Below are 24,535 nucleotides of genomic sequence, written 5' to 3' on the forward strand. Positions count from 1 at the left end.
ACTAGTTAAATCCATAGCCTACCGTCCAGAGACAAATGGAATTGCAGAACGTGCAATTAGAAATGTTAAGGAATGGTTTGCTAAAAATAAAGCCTTAGGTGACTGGGATCAGAACATTGATCGGTGTTTATTACACCTCAACAGGTACAATACGGTGAACCTGAAAGAAAGGGAGGTTAAGAAAAACACAAGGTTCGATGTTGGTGATGAAGTCATTATAACACGAAGGCACAAAGTAGGTAAGTTCTCTGAGGGGTTGGGTACTGTTGATAAAGTGAAAGCAATAACAGGGTCCAATACAGTAGAACTAGAAAATACGGAATCCAGAGTAATAAGGATTTAGTAAGGAAATAAATAATGGAGAGAGTAAAGTCCATTATTAATCAAAAAGGCCTAATCCGGGTGGAGCATGGTAAGCATGGGTCAAGAGCATTTCTATGGTTGGAACCAGAGATGAAAAGGTACCTTGGCTATGAAGGAACATATGCCAAAGCAATAGAAGTAACAGTACGACCGTTCTGCTGTGTGATATGCAATCAACAATGTGCTATGCAGAGTCTATCGTTTGGTGACGAAAAGAAGGACATGGGTGCAGAATGGTTGATGCATAAACCAAACTCACACAGAGATATCTGGAGTACTGATTTGTGAGAACTGTAGGCCAGGACTCCCCAAGTTGAGAATAGATTCCTATAAAGTGTCTGGGAATTTTGGAGAGAGATGCCGGTTGCACTTGGGATGGCACAGTTTTGTGGTCATGTATGGTCTGTAAGGCCAAAAGAGAGGACTCTGATGTCCTCTAGGTCAGTTTGGGAGACGCTAAGAGTCCTCAAACCACTGGGGATTATTCCAGGAAGGAATAATGACCAGGTTCTCTAGACATCCTTATATTGGGATGAGAGAACATGAAAGAGAGGCTTTTCTTGGAGCAAGAATGCCTATGGTTCCCAAGAATGGGAAAGGAACTAGGAACAAAACTCTTCTAGGGAAAGAAGATTTTGCAAGAGAAATAAAAAGACAGGATCGAGAAAAGGATCTATCTTTTACAGACATTGAGTCAATGAGATGGGAGCTGTCATTGTGGACACAACCCATTTTAAGATGTTTTCCCTGTGGTAGATCCTAAACAAGGGTCTCGAGGGAAGATTGCCTGGATTTATGTAAAAATCGGTGATCAGTGGCAAGTTCGAAGCTGGGGACATCTAGCGGTAGAACTGGTACAGGGAAGTGGCTGGTTGAATAGCCCTCCCTATGAGAAAGACTTTAGAGCGACATAGCCTCGTTCTAATGTGACAAAGGAGAAAACGAAAATCTACAAGGAAAGAGAAATTTGTGCAGTTAACAGTGTCCTTAGTAAAAGACCTGGATAAGCACAAAATTTGGTGTCCTGAAGATGAGACATATAAGTTTGTAAGTTATTATGATAACGAGCAGATCACAGAAGTACCAAGTGAAACCTTTACTGTTGTAATGCATTTTAAGTTGAATGTATTGTCATGTTCACACCCTGATTATGATTGGATTGGGGGATTGGAAGTTGAGTTACATGATAAACAGCCAGAGATAAAGGTTATCAAAAAAGGTATATTTAGGAGACTAGAAGGCTCATAACTGGGCCTCAGAACTAACCTCTACTTACAGGAAATGAAGAGAGCAGAGTCACTCGAGAGCCTCTCAGAAGAGCTGGGGGAGGCCAAAGAAATCATCGAGAAGATGAAGAAACAACGGCGCATCTGCAAGTGGATGAGTATAATACTGTGGATGTTAATAATTCTAGGATTATTGTTATTAATATTAATTAGAGTGAGCTTTGTTCTAGAGTGGCGAATTTTTACTAATTCTTTGATATTAGCTGAGATTTTAGTTCAACAACAAAATGTTTCAGGATTTGAAGTTTCTGTATGGGCAACTGTTAAAGGAAACAGAACTAAAATAGAGAACAAAACAATAGGTTTTTGGAGATGGCTAGATAATCTCCATGACAAGAAGAATGATTACTACATGGTTAGAAAACCAAAGGTCAAACTAAAGAGCACTGTAAAAATAAAAACATTGGCACAGTAGTGACATTGAAGTATATGAAGAAAATAGTTTTATCCAAGAACAAGAAGGGAATAGGACTATTAAATATTTTATAGGTTCTACCTATAGAACAAGTGAAAATGAGGAACTAGGGGGATGTTGGATATTTAGATCAGCAAAAGATTATAACCCCTGGACAATAAGACAGTGTAAATATAAAGGTACTGTTAAAAGAAGTAAGAGAGATAAAAATATGGATAAAATAAAAAGTGCAGCAGGAATAAGGGAAAATGTTGAAAAATGGATAGAAACCAATGGTATGTTATTTAAAGAAGGAAATTTCATTGTGTTAACGACAGTAAGAGACCGATCAGTAGGATCAAGAAAAACAGGATATGCAGAACTAGAAATTACATCTGAAACCAGAATTAGTTTAGAGTTAAATAAAACCGTACCATGGATATGGAAAAGGAGATTAGCTTTACCTAGAGTAAAATTTAATTTCAAAATAGGTTACTGGGAAATAGATGAAGTTAAATGGGAAACTGATGTATATCTAATCAAAATGGAAATAAAAGAAACATTACAAACAGAAATAGAAATTAAAAACTATTATGAAGATAAGGTGAAACAAATAGAACAATGTGTTAGAAAAGAAATGGGTAAAAAATACCATGGACAAAAATACAAATACATTAAGACTGATAGTGTTGATTTTTCCTATGCTCACTTTTGTGACAAAGATGAAGAGAATATGGACTGTGATGATTTCTGTAATGGTACAGATCCAATCACAGGGAATAAAACAAATGAGAACTTAAGTATAAAGAGAAGGTTATACTTGAAAAGATTAAACCTTAATAGAAGGAAAGACAAAGAAGGTATTTATAGAAACAATTTAGTTTTCTTTAGTGATGCTGTTTTTGGATTATTAGGAAATGAGTGTGGGAGTATAATTGAAAAATGCTCATCAGGACATGATCAAATTACTATTAATCAAATAGCATCAGTGCTATGTTATTGGAGTAAGGGAATAGTTCCCTTACCTTGGACTTTTAAGAGAAGTAAACTGGCTAACAAATATGAAATGACTTATGGAACTGGAGGGGTAATAAGAATCGTTAGTAGGAACCCTCAGTGGAAAATGTTTTATGGACCAGTATATTATGCAACAAATAGCATGTTAAGGTATAGAGTTCCAAAAGGAGGGAAAAATGTACCCTTAACTAAATTAGATGCTATAGCAATTGATGATTTGTCACTAACAATTGAAAGAAGAAATTGGAAGGAAAATTGGTGCAAAGCAAAAGATAAAAATTATTATCTGGGTTTAAACTGGTTGAGAAATGATCTATGTAATACTAGCATAGAGATCAAAGGTCAGAAAATAAAAGGAGGACCAAGATGGTTTGAAGATCCTGGAGAATTTGGTGAAAAAAGGAGTGGAAGGTGTGAAAAAGGCAGCTGAAACTGTGTTTAATTTTGCTACAACGGATTTATGGAGTAGTCTAATTAATCTCTTTATTAGAGCCGGATGGTACATTTTATATGGGGGATTAATTGTATTAGGACTAGTTATAATAATGGTTATTATAAAATGTTTCTGTGCATCTCTAGGCCAAAGAATGATGTCCAGAAAAGACAATGGAGATGTATTAACGGTATTAGGAAAATTAATAGATTTTCAAGCTAAAGGGCATAAACGTATTAAACGAACAAAGAAGCATGACTTAGAAAAACCGTTATTGTAGAGAAACGTGGCATACCTTAAAAGGAGCAAAAAAAAAAAAAAAAAAAAAAAAGATAGCCGTTAAGATAATGAAGAGAAAGAAAGTAGGTGGAGTAAAAACATATATATATTGTAGAGGGAACGAATGAGACGTTTACAACTATCCGTAGTTTCACTTGTAACTGGACAAGACTAACTGGATATTTGGGTAATTTCTATTTGGGAATAGAAAACTCATTGAAATTTATTGAAACCAATTACTATACGTAAGTCCAACAGAAGATCTCAATTGTTAATGATAAAAATGGCATCCAAGGGGACAAACAATGGAACCGCAAGGAATGAGAATAAGACAGAGGCCGGTGGATTTCTGATTCCTGAAATCCCTGGTACTGGATTCCAGGTTGGTGTTTATATTTTATGGATGCTTTTGCAAGGAATTAACAGAAATCTCTGGTGGCTGTATTTTTTATCAGTTTTACAAGTGGTAAGAATAATGTTAATAGGAAGAATTAGCAAAATGATTTTTGTTTGTGCTCTGATGATTTTATCAATTGGATGGCAAAAATTGCTAGGACATCAGGGAACATTTGGTTTAACTGTAACAAGCATATTAAAACTTGGGGTTGATGTTACATCTGTTATGATACATGAAGATAAGTTTGTCTTTTGGGGAGAAATATGTATTATCATAACTAGCGCAATATATCTAATTGGATTGTTGATATTTAAATATGGTAAAGAGGCAATGTTATGGACAATTATAGGATTTTTGACATTGAGTGTTTTTATGTTAGGATTTTTTCTGAAAGATGATGATATTGTGCTACTGGGAATTATGATATTGATGAACCGGTGGGACAAGATGAAAAAGGCATTGAAAAAGTGTACAACATGTTTCAAGCAAACTACCACAATAAATTCAGAATAATTAACTACCTATAATTAAAACTTAAAAAAAAAAAAAAAAAACTGTTTGAAAAGATCTAAATTCATTACATGGGTATGGTGATTTGAGAGTACAGAGCGGTTTATGTATTAGTGTTATGATTGGCATGAATCTCTTCCAGGGCCCAGCAGTGATGATCCAGGAGCCCGGTGGCCCACTGAGTGGGATGAGCTTCAGACGGTTCCTAGATCTGGCGAAAAGCTAGCCGAGAACGATTGAGAGGCTCTGGCTCCGCAGGAGAATCCTAAGGGTTTTTGTGGAAAGAGATGGAATTGACAAGTGCCTAATGCATGAACTGCCTAGAAATCAAGATCCGTATTCTATAATGGAAATGGGAGAATTGATAGAAGTGACATTGATTAGAAACAGAAGGAATGTTTTTGATGTGTTCATTGAGAAAAACGTATAGAAGTGAGAAAGTAGGGACTATCTTGGGGTAATGAATTAAAGATAGAATCCCAAAAGAAAGTAATAAAACAAGAGGGGATATTGTTGATAGTGTGACCCCAAGAGGGGATGTTTGGTAGATTCCCAATTTTGAGATGGGGTCACCTAGTCACAATATTTCCAATCGTGTCTCACTGGGTAACTGTGATAATGAATCAGGTAAATTAAAGATTGATTTGGATGATTTACTTGTTGAAGGCCTCCAGAAAGACTGGAACAAAAAGGTCAAACGACAAAAGAAGAAAGACAAGCGTCGAGAGAAACAGAAGAGGAGATCAACCGACGGACCAGCAGAAAATCGTTTCTAAGATAAGAAGAATAATTCGACTGGTGCGAAGACAAGAAGGCATGAATAAGAAGATAATAAAAATGATGAGAGAAATCATTAATTGTATTGAGTTGGTTAATGTTGATTTAGAGTTACAGTCTCTGGCAAATGGAATCGAGGCCTTGAGATTGCAAACCTCTGTTGCAAGACCAGAAAACCCTTAAAAGGTAACAATGAGATATATGATTTGTTAGACATCAACTCTAAAGGGCAGTAATAAGAAACGTATGATGTTAACATTTGCTCAACAGTTGAGACTGTCACGTACGCCAGTTGAGACTGTCACGTATGTTTGCTTTTTGCTAAGATAACAATGAGTGTGCAAGGAAATGCATCTTGCAATCTGGGTTGCAGGATGGACTTTCTTTCTAAAAAAATGTATTGTAATGTGTTTAATCTGATTAACACAGGGAGGAGGATGCTGTGCAGTGTAGCAATAGTTACTTACTTAGCCTACGCCTTAAGATTTTGTAACAGCTTAAAGAAAAGATTAATTTGCTTTAATGGAAAGAAGATAGAGCAGCAATTACTTAATGTATGTGTGCAGAAGAGGGGTTGCCAAAAAAGGAAATGTTAACTTCCTGTATCCATAGCAACCTGACTGTTAGTGTGTGCGTGCAAGCGGATGTGTTAATGTGTTTTACCAAAAGGAGGCATCCGGAAGAAATGATGTATTGTTTTTGGGGACTATATAATGTTATGGTTTGGACACATCCCCTGCCGCATCTCGGGGTGAAGACTTACGCTTTTACTTTTGTTTTTACTTGTTAATATTTTGCTTATGAGTTAGTGTTTAAAATAAAGCGAAGCCATGTACAATGGTGATGCGTAAAAACCTTTAAACAAGTCTCTGAGTAATTTATTACGAGTAAAGTTATTATTTTAGTTTGTTCCTGATTCTGTATTGCCAAGCTCTGCAGAGGCAAAGACTCAACTGAGCTGATCTGGTTCTGGTGGGAAGAAGTGCAGAACTCTCCATTGCCACAGAGAAGACATCAAAGGTAAAAACAATGGTTTAAATTGCCTTTGCTGGTTTGAAATCTGGATGTTTGGAGAGAACATCTGTATATTTCTTTAGTCAGATAAAATTAACACAACAGTGTGTGTGTGTTGACCTGCGGAGTGTATGGTGCTCCTCTTGTGTGTGTGTGTGTGTTGACCTGCAGAGTGTACGGCGCTCCTCTTGTGTGTGTGTGTGTGTTGACCTGCGGAGTGTATGGCGCTCCTCTTGTGTGTGTGTGTGTGTGTGTGTTGACCTGCGGAGTGTATGGCGCTCCTCTTGTGTGTGTGTGTGTGTGTGTTGACCTGCGGAGTGTACAGTGTTCCTCTTGTGTGTGTGTGTATGTGTGTGTGTGTGCTGACCTGCGGAGTGTCCAGCGCTCTTCTTGTGTGTGTGTGTGTGCTGACCTGCGGAGTGTCCAGCGCTCCTCTTGTGTGTGTGTGTGTGTGTGTTGACCTGCGGCGTGTACGGCGCTCCTCTTGTGTGTGTGTGTGTGTGTGTGTTGACCTGCGGAGTGTATGGCGCTCCTCTTGTGTGTGTGTGTGTGTGTGTTGACCTGCGGAGTGTACAGTGTTCCTCTTGTGTGTGTGTGTATGTGTGTGTGTGTGCTGACCTGCGGAGTGTCCAGCGCTCCTCTTGTGTGTGTGTGTGTGTGTGTTGACCTGCGGCGTGTACGGCGCTCCTCTTGTGTGTGTAGTCCTTCAGCATCATGGACGCGCCCTGACTGATCAGAAGATCCACACACTCCGCGTGACCCTTAAACGCTGCCAGACTCAGAGCCGTGTGACCCTGAGGCGTCCTCACGTCCAGATCCAGCAGAGACTGCACCAGAACCTCCAGAGCCTGATGGTGACCGTGATACGCCTGGACACACACACCAACTTCAGTTTTCAGATGTCATTATTATACTCTACATATAGAAATATCAATACAAATCATATCCCAAATCTACAATCTGATTGGATGAGCTACATTTTAAAATACTGAAGCTGAACTTAGACTTGCATGTTGAACCTAAACTGGACCAATAAACCATATTATTTGGCTGAAGATTTGTTTTTTGTGATTATTATTATTAATATTACATTTAATTAATTCCTAAACATTTTTGAACATGTTATGCCTAACAACACAATTTAACTGAGGCAAAACACTGAAAAACACTCATTTAGCATTATTAATATGCATTCATATGCTTTTATTTTCATATACTGTATCATGTCTTTTTTTTATTTAAGTTTTATTAATTCTGTTATGTGCTTTTGTCATTTTATAAAATTTTATTATACTTCTATGCATCTTTTGTTTTTACTTCAGTTTGAGTTTAACAAAAACTGAAGTTAATATTTTATTGTTAACTATAAAAAAATCAGTAATGAAAATAAATGTCAAATAAAACAAAATACATATGGATAAAAAAGAAAACTTTTAATATGTAGATATAAATATAATATAAAAATTCTTATTTTGTTTTATTTCACCTTTATTTATTTTTATTTCATCTTTATTTTAACTACCAAAAACAATTATTAACAGTTTAGTTGATAATAGCAACACTGATGCAATGCATATTTGTTCACTGTTTAATGTTCACTACTATCTAATATTATACAATATATAACAAAATATAATGATAATATTTCTAATGCATTATTATTGTACAGAGCTGGAGATGTGGAGCTTTGACTCACGGCTAGGTGTAAAGGGCTGATGGGAGGCTGGACGTCTGTGTCGTGTACGATGCTTGATGCAGACGAGTCCATCAGCTGAAAACACACACACATACACACACAGCTTCATGAATTTATACACACTTTAAAATAGTTTTATATCAGAGGAATACGGTAAAAACACAACAACACTTAGTCAATGCTGAGAACATGAAATGGTAGTGTGTTTGAGTTATTCAGAAATGGACTTGATTTGACTGGACCATGAAATGTTGCTATTATTCATTAATAGTATTTTTTAACCCTTTCAAGCTTGATAGAGGTGGAATAATTTATACAGTTTGATGGATTATGAAAGTTTTTGGAAATGTTTTTTCTTCATACCAGAAACATTTTTTAGTAAGGTAAAGAAGGCTGATTGGTGATTTTATGATGACTGAGTCCGTTAGAGGGCCGCATCGGACAGATTCTGTATTGTAAAGGTCTATTTGAATATAAAAACAGATTTCAACTCACCACGTCTAATGGTGTTTCATTGGCGATCTGCAAAATAAAACAAAGCAGTGGTGAGGAGTGTTTGAAGCTCAGGGTGTGTGTGTGTGTGTGTGTGTGTGTGTGTGATGCACTAACCAGCTCCAGACACACTCGGTGGCCGTACGCTGAAGCGTAGTGTACAGCGCTGTATCCGTCTTTATCCCTGAGAGCTGGATTCGCATCATTCCTCAACAGATACTCCAGACACCTGACAGAGATCAGATCAATGAGACAAACACACACTGTTCAGAGCCAACAGACAGGTTCTGTGATTAAAAAAATATTTTATTTTTTATAAATCCACCAGTTTGCATTATTTCAACTTATGTTTAACAGCAGAATTCTTAGTGAAAAACTACATTACCCATGATTCTGTTCAAAAATGCAACCAATCAGAGAGTCATGGAAAGAAAATAGTTTTTATTTTAGTTTGCCTTTTTGTAATTTTTGTATGTCAGCTAAATGTATTTATTTCAGTTAATTGAAAAGGCTTTTTCCATTTCAAAGGTAAGTATTAAAAAACTATTATTTATATTTCAGTTAAAGAAACTGCTTTTTCGTAGTTTTAGTTAACAATAACACTAATGCGATACACAACACTCTTAAGAGAAACATATTTTTTGGCAATAACCCAAAACTGTTAAGGCAGACACACTGTGAGCTCTGAGGTTAATTAATGATATGTTTTTGTGAAATCAGTTCACATTTTTCAACTTATTTTTAAAATAATCGCATTAAACAAGTTGAATCTGTGGTGAAAAAAACTACATTACCCATGATGCCGTGCAGAAAATTTCACCAGAGTCACAGTGAATTTTTTTTTTTATTTAGCTTTTATTTTTTGTATTTTATTTCAGCTTAATTTCACTTAATTAAAATTATTTTTTATATATTTATATTTAATAAATTACTATGTAGTATCTGTGCACAATAAATGCTTTTTATATATGCCTGAAACACCCGCATGATCTACTATGTTTGCTGATACAGTATGTGCCGCACACTACTGAAAATACTGTATCCCACAATGCAGTGCACTCCACATGACCTTGAATGTCCAGTGTGCTGAAGAGCGGTGTGTTTGTGTTCACTCACTTGCCGTCTGAGTCTGCAGCAGCGGTGTAGTGCAGAGGACCACAGCCCCTGACGTCCCGCTCGTTCACACTGGCCCCGGAGCCCACCAGAGCAAACACACACTGATAGTTACAGTTAGCAGCAGCGTAATGCAGCGCCGTCCTGAGAGAGACAGAGATAAATCATAACCAGATCTCTGCTGCAGGATTCATGTAATGCTGTTTGATCACTGCAGCTCTATCTGTGCTGGAAATACACATCCCAGCATGCTTTAATGACAACAGCTGACAATAAGTGTGGAGCCTCAACAACATGACTGTGTAGCTATACTTCTTGGCTGGTCGCTGTTTTAATTTTCATCACTCTTTTTGTCTTAACTGGCTCTGTAAAATGACTTTTCAAAGTAAAAATTTTGTTGATAAATATTGTGTGTGCGCATAATATTTTACTATTTATAAAAGCATCAAAAAGTAAAATATGTGGACACATAACATTAATGAGATTGATTTAATTTAATTTTTATTTAATTGAGATTTGTTTTTATTTTTCAAAAATCATTATAATCCAGATCATATACTTCAATAACACCTTCACTCAAAAACCAAAAGTATCACAGTTTCCACAAAAATATTGTGCAGCACAGCTGTTTTCAACACTGATAATAATCAGAAATGTTTCTTGAGCAGTAAATCAGTATATTTTCATGATTTCTGAAGATCATGTGACACTGAAGACTGGAGGAATGGTGCTGTAAATACAGCTGTGCATCACAGGAATAAATTACATCTTAACAGATAGTCAGATAGAAAACAAATATTTTAAATGATATAATATTTTTTTGATTTTACAGTATTTCTGATCAAATAAATGCATCCTTGTTGAGCAGAAGAGACTTCATTCAAAAACATCTAAATGTAACTCACCTCCCAAATCTGTCTTTCATATTAAAGTCAGCATCCATGTTGAGCAACAGATTTAAACACTCCAGATTCCTGAAGAAAAGGAGAGAAGGTCACGTGATCAGGACAACAGATCATCCAGGCCACAGGGGGGCGCTGATCAGCCAATCAGAGAGCAGCAGCGCTGTGACTCACCCTCCTGCAGCTGCCGCATGCAAACACGTCCTGCCAAAGTCATCCGGCATGTCAACGTCAAAACCTGAACCAACAGATATCCATAATCAAGACCAGTTAAAAGCCCAAGGCACTTCCCTGAGAGAGGGGAAAATAAGTTTTCATGCACAGAAATCAATTTTAACTCCTCTAAATCTTCACGATTGATGTGATTCACCTGAGGAGAGCAGTTTTCGACAGCAGTCTGAAAATCCGCTCAGAGCCGCCAGATGCAGCGGTAACATTCCGTGGATGCCCCGCCTACAGAGGCGGAGTCACAGTCACATGATCAGCACGAGCTCATGAATTATGCATCACTGTAAACACACATCCTGTCACTCACTTGGCCGTGTCCGCACCGTTGGTTATGAGCGTGTTGATGAGCAGCTCGTGACCGTAACGAGCCGCTATATGAAGCGGAGAGTTTCCATTCTCATCCTCGCTGTCGATCTCTGCGCCTTCAGATGAGGAAAGAGAGGATGAGGAGGAACAGGAGAAGAAGACCAACAACAAACAGACAGAATAACACACTCACCGTTCTGAATGATGGCCTGCGATCTGGAGTATCGCCCGTGAATGGCTGCCATGTGGAGAGGAGTCTTACCATCTTTACTCTGAATTATTAAATGTTGATCAATTATTATGTAAATACAGTCATAAGCAGTTTTGATACAATACTGTATATTGAAACAGAAAACATTCATTCTAAACAGTATTAATATTTCACAGCGTTAGTTTCTAGTATATTTTTGATCAAATAAATGCAGCCTTGGAGAAGATTAATAATTAATAATGAAGATAATGTACATAATTACATCACTTCTGGTTAGATGCTAACTGCATTTTGTTGCCTACATGTGCAATAACATCTAATCTAATCAAAAGGTTATTCTATGGCAAAAATACAGTAGAATATATTTAATATAGTGCGCTGGATGTTATAACTTAAATAAAACAAATAAATAATATTAATACTTTTTTTTCTTTGCAACTGGTCATATATGATTCAAATTATGTATAATTTAAGAAAGACAAGTTATAACAATCAGAATTTTTTACAAATGTTTTTGTGTAGTAACTTGTATAGGGCATTTAATTTGAACATTTGCAGCTTTGGCTATACATAATAAGTGACATATAGTGATGTAGAAGATGAGAGGTGCTGTGTGTGTGGACCTTGCTGTTGATGTTGGCTCTGTTGGCGAGGAGCAGCTGGAGACAGAGCGCCCCCTGGCGGGACGCAGCGGTGAAGTGCAGCGGGGAGAAGCCCTTCTCATTCCCCTGATTGACATCAGCTCCTGCTTCGATCAGCTCATTCACCACCACGTCCTGCCCGTTAAAACACGCCAGGTGCAGAGCAGAGTTTCCGTACGCGTTCGGCTCCTTAATCTGAACACAGAGACAACATCAGGTGCTTAATGGCTCTGTTTTTGTTCAGCTGACCGTGTACAGTACATCTGATGTCAAGTCAGATTCAAGGCAGACTCAATCTAAGCCATGTGAATACAGCCATAACTACATCGTTTTTCAATGCCAGTAATACAATAAAATAATATTTAATAAAAGCTGCTGAAGGATCATGAGACACTGAAGACTGGAGTAATGATCATAGACTGTAAAAAAAATATGGACGTAGTGTCCGTGACGTCACCCATAGTCTCCTCATTAGCGGTTTTGAACATAGACAGTAAAAGAAATGGACACAGGGACCCCATTGGAACTCAACTGAGACAATTAAAGCCCATTTTTAGCGTTTTTTAGCACTTCATTTTCTGACGCGCAGACTCAAATGAAGCTTAACGACGTCAGCAACTTGTCTGACAGATGTAAATCTTCTAGTAACTGTGCGTGTAAACTGCCATCGTTAATCTTGCAGAGACGGCGAGCTTGAGCGGGGAGTTCTTTGGCGTGAGTGAGCAGGAGTAAGTATTCTGATTAATTATTTTGTATAGTATTTTAAAATGTAACGACAGTACGCCATATTAAGTTAATTGCCTGCGAGCTTCTCCTCCTGTCTGTACGGTAATGCGACAGAGTCGAGTGGTTATGATGCAATCGTTAGCCTATTTTTTACAAAAACTGTTTATACGGGGCCATAATGTAACATAGAAGGTAATGGAGCCCTTTATACATTGTCGTGTTTCTTTAGAAATAAATAATGGACAAACTGAGTCTTTAAAAGCCTCAGATGTAAAGTTATTCGCTGTCAAAGTGACGCCAAAATGAATGGGAGTCAATGGGAATGCTAACGCAAGAGAAGTTCTGCTACAAGATGGCGGCACGCAGCCGACTTCAACTTCCGGTCGACTTCCTTGCCGTCTGGTTTTGAAGCCTAAAGTGCGGGCCGTCGCCATCTTGGCAGCGCGTCACCGCACGACTCTCCCGGATAATCGAAAATGAGCAAAAAGGTGGGAGCTGATTGCTGAAGCCACGCCCACCTAGCGCGACAGCATTGTCAGCAGCGTCAATCCACCTGTCACTCAAGTGGCCACGCCCTTAATTATGCACAACTTTAAGTCTTAATATAATTTAAACGAATGAGTTTTAAAAAAAAATTCACCCCCCTCACAGTTGTCATGAATCGCAAAATTAGCAATATAGACCAAAATCATTTTTTGAACGAGGCTGTAAACATGTTTTTTTCTGCTGTAAAGTTGGGCATTTTAACATGGGGAGTCTATGGGACTGACTCTCTTCTGCAGTCAGCCTCAAGAGGCCAGTCGATGAATTGCAGTTTTAGCCACTTCCTTATTGGCCTCACGAGAGAGAGCGGGAGGTTGCCGCTCGGTAATGATGCAAAAAAATTCAGCTTTGATCACAGAAATAAATTACAGGTTAAAGTATATTTAAATAGAAAATAGTTTTTATTGTAATAATATTTCACATTTTTACAGTTTAATTTTGATCAAATAAATGCACCGGTGTAAATTATTACATGTTGATTAATTATTATGTAAATACAGACATAAGCAGTTCTTCAAAACCAACAATACATTTAATACAGTCATGGATATTATATTATATTATATTATATTATATTATATTATATTATATTATATTATATTATATTATATTATATTATATTATATTATATTATATAGCATCTTTCTGTTTGATATAAAATATTAATGATGAACATACATCCTGTTCAAATTGAACAATACCTGATTTAAATAATTTTTTATTAAATAAAAATGTGGTATAACAACATTCTATGAATGTTTGCATGTGTGTTATTGGGATATTAATTTAAACAGTTGTAGATTTGGCTATACGTCACACATCAAATTGTAAAAAACATTGTGATTTTGAGAAGTCAATGAAGTCATCAACTGACTGAGATCAGGGTAACAGGTATCACACAGCAGGTGTTCTCTACATCAACCAATCATGGTTCATGTGGCGACCAAGGGGCGGAGCTTTATGCACACTGTGGGCGGGGCTTACTTACATCAACGCCCAGATGGAGCAGGTATTTGACAACGTTGATCATTCCACTGGAGGCAGCGGCGTGAAGAGGACTGTACGATCTCTTATCCTTACAGCAAACCTCAGCGCCGTGAGACACCAGGAACTTCATGACCTCCAGGTGACCTGAGACAGACAGAGACCGTGAGAGAGATCTGAGGCTGGTGGAAACAGGTTTTCTGTTCGTCCTGATGGTAATGTTGACGTCTCACCCATGTATGCGGCCCAGTGAACGGCTCGTCTGTCCTTCTTATCAAATGCATTGACGTTTGCGCCTCTGGACACCAGCAGCTGAACCATCTGCAATGACACAGAAAGCAAAGATTACACCATGAATACTAAACTAGATGTTTTATTTATTTAGACCTAGTCTAGAGGACTGCGAGATGGCTTAAACTGATTTAAAATACACAACAAGTATTCTCAAACACACTGTATTTTAAGGCAGTCTCTGTTATTTGACTTTGTTCGGAGAACTGCTGTGCTAGATAAAAACCCCTCACTGATCAATAATATATCAGCTTTTGGGTCATGTATCTGCCAGCAGCTTTCTACGGACCTCAATCTGTTGGATTTGTACATTTATTAGAAAACGAAAACTAGTGGTTTTGGACTATTTCTCACTATGGGCCAGATTTTCTAACAGCTTAGTCCAACACAAACCATTGTACTTGTAAGACACGTGAAAAGTTAAAGCCATGGACACAGTTTTTTTTTTTTGCATCTGACCTTATTGAATATGCATTTGTAGGAGTTTCCATTTCAGATGCAACATTTATGAGCGTAAGGTATTAAAATGAATCACGCAATACAATTTACTAATGTTTGTGCTCGTCAAATTACTGATATTTACGCCATTATTTAACGCTCCCCACAAAACCACGTCTTAAAGCAGATGCTAATCCGTGCTGCTCTTGGTAGATTGTGTTGGTCATTCTAGAAATGATCTGATTTTTATAACTTGCACACTCTCAGTAAATTACCCAGAGAAATTTCAACTCCTATTAGTGCTAATTTGGCCCTATGATTATTAATATGAATGAAATTTATAATCACATAGTTCTCTGGATTTTGCATTGAAGCACACATTGAGTTTCTCATTTAGCTCTAGGTGTGAACAGGTCTTTTGTCTGCCATTTATTTTGCTTTTCATTTCACTCAAGGTGAAAACAGGTCTCATAAACTCTATGACCCACAGGATACTGTCCAAACGTGAGCAGATATTGTGATCTGTGCACGGAGAGAGAAACTGAGCGTCTGACCTCCAGGTGTCCGCTGAAGGCCGCGTGGTGTAGAGGCGTGCGTCCGGCGCGGTCCGACACATTGACGTTGCTTAACAATGGGACTAATGCTTCGGCGCAGCGCACAGCTCTATGGGACGCAGCCACATGCAGCGGCGTCTGCCAGCTCTTATCCCGCGCATTCACATCCGCCGAGTGTTTCAACAGCACCTGGACTGCTTCCTGAACACACAATCACATTAATGAACATGAAAGCCACTTCCTGTGTGTATATTTGCTGTTCGGACGCTGTCGTACCTCACTACAGGACGCTACGGCCCGATGAAGGGGAGTGAGCCATTTATTATCTTTGGCATTCACTCTCGCCCCTGAGAGAGGAGGAGAAAGAGAAAGTTCCCGCGTGAATGAATTACACGTTTAAATGTCACAGCTGAAGCAGGACACGTGGAGCTTCCTGTAAGCCTGTTCAAAATAAACCCCCAAAATGCTCTGAGGCTTTAAATACAGCGGCACCTGTTACTTTTCCTCTGTCATTCATGACAACAACTCCTCCTTTACACACGTCACATAATGTGTGTGTCTTCTGTCAGTGTGTCACTGGTGTAGCACTCAACAAATATGAGTTTCCAATGATCATCTGCAATATATTCACTTAAGTTACTTATTTTAAATACACTATGTCAGTGTTGTTGTAAGTCGTTGCTAATGTGTTGCAAGGTGGTTCCTATTGTATTTAAATTATTGATGTATCTTGTTTAGATGAAAACACAATAAATATGATTTTTATGTGACGTGCACAATCATTTAAAAGTTTGGGGTCATTAAGATTTTTTTTTTTTCAGCAAGGATGCATTAAAGTGATCAGAAGTGACAGTAAAGACATTTATACATTACTAATCTCACTAAAAGATTTCTAATTCAAATAAAGGCTGCTCTTTTGAAATTTCAATCCATCAAAAAATTCTGAGAAATTAAATGCATCACAGTTTTCAACATTGATTATAATCAGAAATGTTTCTTGAGCAGTAAATCAGAATATTTTTTATGATTTCTGAAGATCATGTGACTCTGAAGACTGGAGGAATGATGCTGAAAATACAGCTTTGCATCACAGAAATAAATTACATTTTACAATATATTCACATAGAAAACAGCTATTCTAAAGAGTAATAATATTTCATAATATTACTGTTTTTACTGTATACAAATAAATGCAGCCTTGATGAGCAGAAGAGACTTCTTTTAAAACACTTACAGACTCCAAACTTTTGAATGGTAGTGTAGATTTATCCACCAAGCCAGATAACATCATAATTTGGATCCATTAATGAATCTGGCTGATATTTCAGTCCCCACGCTGGAGGTGTGGGATCATTAGGAGAGTTTGGGGTGTAAATGACCCTCCGTACCTGACAGGACGAGCAGCTCCAGGATCTCAGCGTTGCCCAGGTAAGCAGCAGCGTGAAGCGGCGTTCTCTTCTCACAGTCCTGAGGAACCACAAACATGCAACAATTACTGAAGAATCAGGTTTATTAAAACTAGTCATTTTCACTAAAAGTTTAGGGTCGTTCAGATGTTTTTTGTTCACCAAAGCAGCATTTTTTTTTTTTTTACTTTTACAGTAAAAAATGTGAAATATTATTATAATTCAAAATAACCATCTTCTATGTGAATATATTATAAAGTGTACTTTATTTCTGTGATGCACAGCTGTATTTCCAGCATCATTCCTCCAGTCTTCAGTGTCACATGATCTTCAGAAATCATGAAAATATTCTGATTGACTGCTCAAGAAACATTTCTGATTATTATCGATGTTGAAAACATTTTCTCAAATATTTTTGAGGAAGCCAGGATTCTTCGATGAACAGAAAGTTATTGATTTATAATAGAAATCTTCTGCAATATTATAAATGCCTTCACTGTCACTTTTGATCAGTTGAATGCATCCTTGCTGAATAAAAGCATTCATTTCTTTAAAAACAAATCTATTGCTGATTGGCGTAAAAGGCTGGTGATACACAGAGCAACTTTTTGAGACCTTTTGACACCAGGTGAGACACAGAGTCCACGACCGATCTAAAGTATCCAGATAGAAATGTGTTACCCATTCTCAATGGGAAAGTGTCCAAGCAGTATTGCTCAAAACATTAACCCGTTTACCATCAGCCAAACACACCAACCAATCAAATACTCTAGAACGACTGCATTCAAACACATTCTGCTCAAAACTGAGTGAAGCTGCTGGTTCATGCATCATATGTTTATGCGATTCACCTCTGATTTGCATGAGTTTTACTCCATTCAGAAGTATTTGATGCATGTGTGGTTTCAGCAGGGTGTGTGTTATATGATACACATGTATTTGTATGTGTGTGTGAGATCAATGTGTCCGCACATCTCTAGAGACGGCATGCAGAAACACGAGACACAAGCACGTTTCTCTATTTCAGGTTCCCGGGATCTTCTGCGATCACCTCTCCTGTAGCTTTAACCCTTCCTGCAGACGCTTGAGGAAAACATTTGCATCAATAAAGGCGATCACAAAAGAGCGGATATCATTCATTCCTCAGTGTCATGCCAGCCTGCAGGGTTCTGTTTTCCATCTGGTCTGGAATGAGAATGGAAAACAGGAGGCCAAGCCACACCGAGTCACATGACCCGACAGGCCATCAGTGATTGGCTGGCAGAGGAACGGGCGTCTCTCCAGGCGTTGGCAATGAAAACAGCCTTCTCATTAAACAGTGAGCAGTACAATAAACCATCCTCAGTCCAAATGTGGGCTCATGACAGCCTCTCGGATGAGAATCCATTAGGAAACTAAGAGAAATAATGTTCAAGAACTGCCACTGAGTCCATTTGAGAAGGGTTTCCAGGAACATCCATCAGTGAGAAACCAATCATGTAGTCTCTAAACCCACTAATAATAACTGACAGATGACCACTGTCAGAGAATTTCAAAGGATAGTCTGTGTTTTTGCAAGTAATGGACATTCACCTGTACGTTGACGTCTTCTTTCTTGAATATGAGAGAGCGAACTTCATCTGCGTCGCCGTTAAATATGGCTTTAATCAGAGAGGGCTGTGGGGAAATGAAAGAGATGCTTAAAAACAATGCTGAAGACCTTCTTTAATTCAGAAAGACAAACCAACACTGATATCAATCAAATTATGACAAGCTCGTCTTGAACAACAGGCTTTGTTAAATACTGAAGATGAATGGGAATATGAAAAGATATGAATGAAACTGTGTTTAAGCGACATTCTGGGAATCAGACATCAAGACGAAAACAAGAAACCGTTGATTCATCAGCACGCCAAAGAGAAATTCATTGAAGTGCAGCATGAAATAAAAGTATACATCATTGACACGGAGTAAAAAAGATGCATTTTAAAAAATGCATAGAAACCTGCTTAATTAATTAATTAATTAATTAATATTATCCAGATTCATTTAAATAAACACTGATATTGGCTGACACTGGTATATCATGCATAACTGCAATATGCTGTAAATTTGTTAAAGCAGGGTTATTATCGTTATTAAAACAGAATCTAAAACTATTAAAACATCATTGCCTATTTAAATTAATCTGAAATAAAATAAAACTGAAAAATTATTTCAAAAACTTGAACAAAAAAAATTTAATTGTTGCTATTGCAGCTAAATGAAATAAGTTTAAGATAAAGGACTAAAATTATTAACTGGAAATAAACTAAAGATAAAACTGAACTACAGCTAAAATTAAAATTAAAAATAGCAAAGCATAAGATTAGTTTAGTAATTATTGAAATTAAAAAATAAAAGCTAACAAAGTATTAATCAAACCTATACAATAGTATATAATTAATAATAATAAAAAAAAAAAAAATCACAAACAAACCTATGCATTAAATATCTTTTTCAAGGTTATTCCAAATAAGGGCAGGCTACACTAAAGCCCCGCCCACTGGCTACACTAAAGCCCCGCCCACTGGCTACACCCCCTCTCTCAGGCATCATTACAGAAAATGATTGAAAGCACAACTAATGTATCTCTCTCAGAAAAACAGCTGCAAAACCTTTTTAAAAAGTTAATTTTAAGACATTATTTACTTAACTCTATTGTCATTGTAACAGAATGACACAATCCAGTCTGCAGCATATCATTAAAATCAATAAACAAGTCCAATAAAAACTGAATAAAATAGCAAATGTATTAGTATAAGAAAGTATTAACAATAGAAATACGAAGGTCTTCTAATCTCTTCTAATCTTAGTATTCACGGACAGCATTAAGAGAAGCTATTGCTCTTGGATTAAAACTATTTCTCAGTCTGTTTGTACGTGCTTCAAGTCAAATCATTTTCTACTAAAAGGTGAGTTTCAGAAATAAAAGGTACAGATTTTTTAGAGCCTTTTGAAAAGGTTCTGCCCCAGTGACAGCTTTTGGACCTTTTTATCTGACAGAGAAGAGAATAAAGAGGAGCTGACAATTACTGAATGTACTCGTAAACACACACACACACACACACACACACACACACACACCTGCTGCAGGCTGTAAGTGGATTCACCTCACAAACACATGATGCAGCAGCTGAAAGCAGACGTGTGAATGAAAGACAGGAGGAACGTCGTAAAAGAAAGAACGCAGCTTTCCTCTGTTTAAGGCCTGTAACAACAACAGCAAAACCTTAGCCTGAAGCTCCTGAAAACTGACTCAAACCAGTCAGAACCACTTAGACTGATCTTCAAAGAACACTTTTAACTATTACTTACTTACTTACTAACTATTAGAGGACAAAACCAGCTGGAGAACTCCACAGAACTGAAACCTGCCCGTCCGGTTCATCCACTAACCTGATGATTATCCTGTTAATTTGTCTGGTTTCCATTCACACGCCTGCTGTTCTCACCGATATAGAGCAGCAACACTTTGTTTGAAATGTGGGAGAACAATTCACAATGCATGCAGTATTCTCAACACTGCTATCTATGAGCATTAGCATAAAAATGTGTTCCTCTTTTTCTTTTGTAGGTCAACTACAGCCAAGATGAAACAACTAAATATGTTTAAACTCCCTGAATAATGGCTCAGATAGAAGTTAACTGTACGACAGGTAAAACATAAAAAAAATAAAGACATATAGATAGATGGATAGATAAAAAAATCTAAAATAAGTCATTAGAAAAAATATAAAAATAAAAACAACATTTTAAATCTTTGCTAAAACAACTCTAAAAAAAATAAATAGATTAAACTATTTTATTAACTAAAATAAAAATTAAATCTAGAATAATTATTACATAAAATTCAACAACATACAATTTAAAAAAGCTTTTTGAGGAAGAAAATAGAATGAAAAAATCAAAAAACATTATGAATGAATAAATGAATGGATGAATATTGTATAAAATAAACATTTACAAAAGGTTTTAAAATGTTATCAAAATAAAATATAGATAAAAAATAAATATGAGATAAAGTCCAACAAATTCAGATTAATTCTGTTTAGAAAGGGTTTTCAAAATCTAAATTTGATTTAAAAAAATAAATGAAAAAATTAAATAGTAAATAGTTAAAATATAAGCAAAAACAAAACAAAAAAAACCTATTTACAAGAGGTTTTAAAATGTTATCTTTGATTAAAAAAAAAATCAAAATACTAAATGTGGCCTCACTTAATTAATCTGAATCAGACAAATATTAAAGAGTACATGAGGTATTTGTTCTTGTATAAAGTGTGTTTCTGGCCTAATGTCTGTTCACACAGAATACATTCTTGGATTATATTTTGCAGTTGTTGTTGAACATCTTTGGCCTTTGCGATGCATCTCACACCATGTCAAGTTAAAAAATAAGTTATATTTGTATAGAATCCAGTGTATTTTGAAAGCAAGAATGGACGTGTGCTGCGTGTGAAGTGTGTCCTAATGCACGCTGACATTTGCGTCATAACAGCTGTATTTCGTCCTGGTCCAAGGTCCACAACTCAATCCTAGTCACATGATCCAGGGTTTCCAAAGGGAATTGTTGGACCTCACCTGGAAACCCCAATCAGATCTGACAGAGACGGATGAACGAGTCTGTATCTGTCTTCAGATAATAACGGGGACGGATCATGACATGCAGCTACTAAAACAACCGTATGACTTCTGGATCTCTCTTGTAGTTTACAGCTGCTTCACACACACACACATACACACACACAACAGACATCCCATTATCATCCACCTGCAGTCAAATCAGCCACCTCACCTTCTCGCCCTGAGAGGAATTCTGGGAAATGTGGTCCGGGGCAGCTTTGGAATGCAGAGGGGAGGGATCGTCATCTTCCACCTCCTCCAGGACCACGATACACACACGACTCCTGCGCTCCGACTGCATGCCTGCCTCTCCAACACACACACACACACACACACACGAGAGCTGCGTTCACAAAAAACACCACGCTTTAGATCTGTCCGTGATGTTCAACTCCGGTGCCATTAGTATCCAAGCGTTAAATCCCTCCAAACGCACACAATCCTGGAGCAGGGAATTCCTCGGAGCGGGAACATCAGTGGTGCTGCAGTGAGAAGATGCAGCGTCCTCATACACACACATTCACACACACATACACACACACATTCACACACACTCTCTCTGTGTGATCTGAGAGGACAATGGTGTGTGAGCTCCAGCCTGCTGAAACCTGCACTTTACACACACACACACACACACACACAGATCCAACCCCCACCACAACACACCAACCCTACTGCAGCGAGAGAGAGAGAGAATGGGAGCGAGAGAGAGAGAGAGAGAGAGAGAGAGAGAATGAAAGCGAGGGAGCGAGAGAGAGAGAGAGCAAGAGAGAGAGAGAGAGAGCGCGAGGGAGAGAGAGAGAGAGAGAGAGAGCGAGGGAGAGAGAGAGAGAGAGAGAGAGAGAGCGAGGGAGAGAGAGAGAGCGAGGGAGAGAGAGAGAGAGAGAGAGAGAGAGAGCGAGGGAGAGAGAGAGAGCGAGGGAGAGAGAGAGAGAGAGAGAGAGAGAGAGAGAGAGAGAGAGAGAGAGAGAGAGAGAGAGAGAGAGCGAGGGAGAGAGAGAGAGAGAGAGAGAGAGAGAGCGAGGGAGAGAGAGAGAGCGAGGGAGAGAGAGAGAGAGAGAGAGAGAGAGAGCGAGGGAGAGAGAGAGAGCGAGGGAGAGAGAGAGAGAGAGAGAGAGAGCGAGGGAGAGAGAGAGAGAGAGAGAGAGAGAGAGAGAGAGAGAGGGCAGTTTTGTAATGAGACAGCGAGCTTCCAACAGCTTGAGACTTTAACCCCAGTGAAATATGAAGCACGGAGACAGAGCTGATGGGACAAACACAGGCAGGAACAGATCGAATTATTCTTTGTCAGGACTACGAACAAGGTCACTGTGTTTGTTTGGTTTTTTTACTATAGGGACTAAATCGCTCCAGGAAGTTAGTTTAATCTGAGAAAAGCTTGTATAGAATACAAAATAAAGTCTAGTACAATATAGTAATGTACATACAAAGTATAGTCAATTGTGATTTTTTTTTATTTCTTAGATTTGCAATTATTATAAACAAGCAGAAGCTCTAGGGTAACAGATTTTTGGAGGAAGCTCAAGAACATGTAGGTCATATTTCACCTCAAAATCAAAAGAAGAAATAAAATAATTTTGTATAGTACAATGAAGATTATAAGTAATATATATATATATATATATATATATATATATATATATATATATATATAATGATCTTCATTTTACCATGCAAAATTATATATATATATATATATATATATATATATATATATATATATATATATATATATATATATATATATATATATATATATATATATATATATATATATATATATATTAGGGGTGTAACGGTTCACAAAATTCACGGTTCGGTTCGATACGATACACTGATGTCACGGTTCGGTTCGGTTCGGTTCGATACGTTTTAGATACAGCAAAATGTAAAAACATCTCAACTTTCCAGAATGCCGCAAGCGCACCGCGGGTCATGTGACAAGAACTAACCAATCAGCTTCATCCTTTCCCGTAACAACGTTGAGAGCTCAGCCAAGATGAAGGATCAGCTGATCATAGTTGTATATGGATTGCAATTTTGAAATAAATTTAGTAGCAGAGCTACTGCAAGCGATTTTTAGAGCTGCAAATCCATTTATCCTTCGCTGAAATTTCCGTGTCTCATGGAGAGAGCACGTCATTGTTGCTTAGCAAAGACAGACGCCTCATGAGCACTTCTGCCCGAGCGCTTTGGAAAGGAGGAGAAAGACGCGCTTAGCGTTTTCCATGCGTTTTTAGGCACGATATGTGAACGGCCCCTAAGGCGCTCGCTCACTTAGCACGCGCTGAAGGCTCGTTGCAAAATGTCTAATGCATTTAACAGACCAGAAATATAAGATCCTAAAATAACCAACAGGTCTGGTGTTTGGGTTGGATTCCCTGTAAGCTATAGTGTCTAAATGCTGCAGGGATAGTTTGCTGCGTGCATGTTTCTCCTTTTTTTCGTCTTTTCCCAGATAGTACTGACGCATATATCCCAGATATTCCCGCTGTTTTTTTTTTTTTTTTTTTTTTGTATTCCCGCTGGTGTACCCTGTCATGTTGCAGATGCGACATACCGTTGTTTTTTTATCCACCACTCTCTTGCCATCACCATTATAGCTTAAAGGGAATCCAAAGTGCACCCAAACACCAGACCTGTTGGTTATTGGAGGATCTTCTCATTTCTAGTCTGTTAAACGCATTGGCTATTTTGCAACGAGCCTTCAGCGTGTACTGAGTGAGCGAGCGCCTGCTGAGTAGCCTAACATAAACATATAAGATGGTGTTTTTTTCTTCTTCGGGGGTGTCAGGGGCGTTGCCTGTTACGTTGTTTGGGTTATTGGGCTACCTTGTTGAACGCATATCATTATATTTCTTTCTCTCTCTTTTTTTTTTTTTTTCAAATA

At 37.7% G+C, this 24,535-nt stretch overlaps 1 protein-coding gene across 1 annotated transcript; it reads right to left on the reverse strand.

The window, feature by feature from the left end:
* Positions 1-11,204: 11,204 nt before the first annotated feature.
* LOC113062441 (serine/threonine-protein phosphatase 6 regulatory ankyrin repeat subunit A-like) lies at positions 11,205-22,326 on the reverse strand. Its single transcript, XM_026232287.1, has 10 exons — positions 21,818-22,326; positions 18,574-18,657; positions 16,984-17,062; positions 15,872-15,942; positions 15,596-15,796; positions 14,546-14,633; positions 14,317-14,459; positions 12,042-12,254; positions 11,401-11,479; positions 11,205-11,323 (listed from the first exon to the last, which is right to left on the reverse strand). Exons 1-10 carry the CDS (start codon positions 21,944-21,946, stop codon positions 11,205-11,207), a joined length of 1,206 nt encoding a protein of 401 aa, XP_026088072.1. The 5' UTR covers positions 21,947-22,326.
* Between the last annotated feature and the right edge of the window lie 2,209 nt (positions 22,327-24,535).

This window comes from Carassius auratus, chromosome 44, assembly GCF_003368295.1.
Source record: "Carassius auratus strain Wakin chromosome 44, ASM336829v1, whole genome shotgun sequence".
In the NCBI taxonomy this organism is placed as follows: domain Eukaryota; kingdom Metazoa; phylum Chordata; class Actinopteri; order Cypriniformes; family Cyprinidae; genus Carassius; species Carassius auratus.